General features: G+C 38.5%; 1 protein-coding gene across 4 annotated transcripts in view; it reads left to right on the top strand.

Annotated features, from left to right (window-relative positions):
• Positions 1–880, top strand: part of LOC138044441 (melanocortin receptor 5-like) — a 9280-nt gene extending 8400 nt beyond the window's left edge. For all 4 annotated transcript variants that reach the window (XM_068890956.1, XM_068890955.1, XM_068890954.1 and 1 more), the window contains one exon: positions 1–880. This exon is cut by the window's left edge and continues 238 nt beyond it. In XM_068890956.1, coding sequence (XP_068747057.1) covers positions 1–695 — 695 coding nt within the window. In that variant the 3' untranslated portion in view covers positions 696–880.
• The last annotated feature ends 3697 nt before the right edge of the window (positions 881–4577 follow it).

Raw genomic sequence — 4577 nt, 5'->3', positions numbered from 1 at the left:
TGCTTTTGGTATTGGGTAACGATTGTTCCTTTTGGAGATTTGATATCCCAAAAGTTTTTGCAAGTTTGGCGTACTTCTTTCCAACAGCCTCTGTAACAAGCCTTGTTGCTATTTCTTTGGAGCGGATGCACGCAACTTTTCGTCCATTCAAGCATCGCCTCATCGAAAAAAGGATGTTTGGAGCAGCTGTTACGGGTGTTTGGTTTACAGCTGCGCTGTATACAGCCATCATTTTTTTCTATCCCCTGAAATTCGCCAACGCCTTGTCCCTAATTGGTGTTTTTTTAATTATCCCTCTTTCTTACTCGTCCATCGTTTTTAAAATTTACTGTGGAACTCATCCTCAACATCAATGTGCCATCAATAGAGAAAGAAAACTGACCACGACTCTGTTCATTGTAACAATTGTATCGGTAATACTACTGCTGCCCATTGGAATTCTCCATATTTGTTTTTACCTTTCTTCAGGCGAATGGTTAGAAACCATTTCTCATCAAACAAGGTTCCATTTAATGCATTCTCTATATTGCTTATTTTACGCAAACTCTCTCATAAATCCATTGTTATATGCATTTAAAATGCCACAGTTCAAAAGAGCTCTGTTTTCATTATTTCGTTGTAGATCTCGCTCGGAGCCAGTTCAGGTTTTTCCTCTTAATGACATGAAAGTTGTTAGATTTCGCTCAGGTAACTGATGAATATGTGTTTACCAAGCATTTTAAAACTGAGGGTTTTAAATTTTTGTCCGACTTCTCTCTCTGTCTTTGTTTTTTTTTTGTAATTGCAAACACTTTATTCAAGTTAGTGTAAAGGAATATCTGTGGAAATGCATGCATGCTAAGATTGTTCCATTCAAATATATTAAAGTTTGTAAGGAATTGTTTGCTCTTATGTCTTTTGGTTCGATAGTCACGTTTGCGATAAAATACTAACTTTGTAAGCCTACATTGAATTTCGAGATAAATAAAGGAGATGTATGTATGTACTTGTATCAGTTATAGTGTCGCATGGTTTGGAGAGCTGCATGACGGGAACAAATCTCCATAATTCCAAAGATGTGTAAGTTTTGGTCTCCACAATGTGTGTAAAAACTGTCCCCACAGCGTATATGTGGGATTTTGTAATTTTTGTTTTTTTTTTTTGGAGTGCATAGCATACTCTATGCGAGTACATTCAAATGCTATACATACTACTTGGTAATTTCTGAAAGAACACCAGGTGGACACGATGTAGATTTGGAACACAAGTTCCCACAACTGTGTAAGGTACCACAAAAATTCTTTGACTTGGACCATTTTAGTTTCAATAGGAATAAAACGCGAACAGTGGTTACCAACATCTGCTTGAAATGAATAACTTTTATAAAATTAACGTTTCGTATGTTACAACATACATCATCAGAAGTGATTATTATTCAGTTACAGATAAATTTAAATTCAAAAATACAACTGTACGGACTGGGAACTAACGAAATCGATTGACATAAAACGACAAGAATATCCTAATAATAGAGATAAAGTTTCTCACTGCCAACGTTTTCATTTAAGGCTGGCTTAACTGTAACTGAACTGAATAATAATCTGTAATAATCTGTAACTGAATAATAATCACTTCTGATGATGTATGTTGTAACATACGAAACGTTAAGTTTATAAAAGTTATGCATTTCAAGCAAATGTTTGTAACCGCTGTCTGCGTTTTATTCCTATTGTGTAAGGTACGTATGTATGTACACACCATATGCACAGTACAGGCTGCGCAGTGCAATAATGAGGAATCACCTTAAATATTTCGGCTGGGCAAACCAGCCTTCTTCAGGTTCTTCAGGTACAATGTGTGTTATTTTACATGAAGAAGGCTGGTTTGGCTAGCTGAAACATATGGTACAGTCGACCCTTTCCTTACGGACACCTCTCTAATACAGACACCTCTCTATGACGGAGGGTTTCCGGCTTGTGTCCCGAAAAAATTCTCACACATTTTGTTTTAAAAAACTTCTATAATACGGAACCTCTCTAATACGGACAACGGACACTAAATCTCGGTCCCAGATAGCAAAGTCATATAAACTTAACCTCTTTATTACAGACACTCCAGTGATCCAGACGGTTGGCATATCAACGCACTTGTCTTCAACTGTCGTTTTAGACATTAAAATAAAATACCATAACATGTCATTAAATATAAAAAAAAGGAACGTGTGAAGGTGTGCGAAACTAAGCCTTACAAAAGAAATTACTGTACGAGTCCTGTACCAGTAGCTGATTCAGTAAAATGTATATGAAACGTTTTATGATCACTTACAGTAACAATTATTACAAATCAAATTGTCCCATTCATACATCGTCAGACATCGTACATCGTTACTGTTCGCTGCACTTATGAACTAAGGAAACACGTTTTTCAAAACTGTACTTTTAGTATTACCTTTTAAAAGTGCACCTAACCCTTAACATTTTTAATAGCTTCAATGAATTTTCGCACTTTTCGGAGTACGTCGTCTTAATAATTTTTCGATTTGGTCAAATCCTCAGTTTTCTGTAATTTTTAAATTCCGGAAAACCCTGCCGAAGAAGACGCCATTTTGGTTTAAGTCCGAGCGAGGCAACAATCGGCAAGAATAGAACTAGGGACGTCAATTCAAGAACCCACTTTCTCAATCTCACAAGGAAATCAACATCTTTTACTTTACTCGTTGATATCCACGAGTTATGGTGAGATTAGGCCATTTCCGAGTTCATGTCTGCCTCCTCTTCGAAGTGCGAAGTTTTTGTGATGTAGCTCTACTTTACATATGAATAAAAACTAATATTCGTGAGAAAAACTTCGCAATTAGACTCGCTTTGAAGAGGAGGCAGACATGAACTCGGAAATGGCGTAAGGCTCGATTACCAGCCGCTGTTTCGGGAAATGAGCCAGCGCTCATACCCGAACTCGAGTGAGCGACGGAAATCGAGCCTATCTGGTTTGTTTGTGACCTAACGCTAATTTTATCAATAAAGGAATTCGACATTATCATTTTCGAGTTTAAACTCCTGATTAAGACAAGATATCCCAAAACACCCTGAAATAAAGTGACGTAACCCCTTAATAAATTCAAGAAGTGGCCTAGCTATATATAGGGGTAATTCGTTTTGGAACAGGTTGTTGGATCGGAAATTACGTAGATCAAGCAGATGCAGCGTTATGTCTATTTAAGATTTTGTGGCATCTATGTAGTATGTTGCGTGGCATCAGATAAACTGGTTTCAAGTGAAAGCGGTAAGGCAAGGGAGGGTGAAACAAGTGTAGCAATACAGAAAACTTATGAAAAACCATTCTTGTAATATTAACGAGGGTAAGTGAAAACCGGTATCCACCTGCAAAGCTTCGAAATTAACGGTGTTGTGAATAATGCGACCGGTGACGTCCAGCTCTATATAGCTAACATGAAAATCGTGAAACTACTAATTAATTTTTCTAAAAGCAAACAAAATGACCTCGGCGGATGATGTTCGTACAAAGAACCGCTGAAAGAAAGTAAGAAATTTCCAAAATACTGCTGCTGGAAGTTCTGTGCTGGCGATTTCATCACGTTGTCAACAGGCAAGGTTAGAGTAAACATCTTATTCATAATTCATAGCATTTCCAGAAGGTTGAATCTTTTGCATGGGCTTTGAGTTTCTGAATCAGCAAACGAAATTAAACATGTCACACTGAAGCCCCAACATAGCACCTATCGCTTTGCATGTTGTAAATTCGGATTTTCATCGAATTGTGTACGACGTGAGGCTGTTTGAAGCCTCTCACTAGCGGAAATCTTCTCCTTGACGGCTGTGTTTGTTAGGCCGTCCTCCTTTTTTTTTTCTTTTACCGTCGGATTCGTTTCCTGATATTGGGTCGATCGGTCGGATTGAAAAAAAAAAAGCCTAAAACTCATCATAAGCATTCTCGGAATCGGAGGCCTGGTACCCCAGCATCATAGCTGTGGAACCAGGAAAACCCAAAATCAATATGGCGGAAAAGTTGGTGAATGTTGTTGCAAAATTAAGGCATCGTGGGAAAAACGATCAACCACCGAAACTCCTATGCGGCATAAAATGGCTTAAAAACGGAAAATGCCAAAAATTTGGGTCGGTCGGACGACGCTAAACCGTCGAAGAAAAAAAAGGGGATGGCCTTATTGTTGCAGTTGTTTTGTCAAAGAGGGAGGTCAAATGTATTGCTCAAAGGGGTGTAGCGCATTGCTTTTATCCACTGAAATCACCACCTTGTAATTCTATTGTCCATTGGTTGCACAGAAAACTAAATTCTACCCAGATTATATAACTCGGATACCTTTCCGGAATTCCGAGTAAAAATTGCAATTGTGCCGTCTAATCGATCCTTTCAGGGGCACCCAACGGAGGTGTTCCGCGGGGGGCGTATGTGCTGGCTGGAAAAGAAGTATTGGGAAGTTGCTGGGAAAAAGATTATTGTTGTGCTGGCAAATTGTTTGTAATCTCCTTGCGCTCCGTAAAATTCCGAAAATTAAGACCCCTCCATGTATAAGCCCCTCTAAATATAAGCCCCCCAAAGCGGTAACGCAAAAACCCTCC

This window comes from Montipora capricornis, chromosome 4, assembly GCF_036669925.1.
Source record: "Montipora capricornis isolate CH-2021 chromosome 4, ASM3666992v2, whole genome shotgun sequence".
NCBI lineage: Eukaryota > Metazoa > Cnidaria > Anthozoa > Scleractinia > Acroporidae > Montipora > Montipora capricornis.
This window is presented reverse-complemented; position numbering and strand designations above follow the sequence as displayed.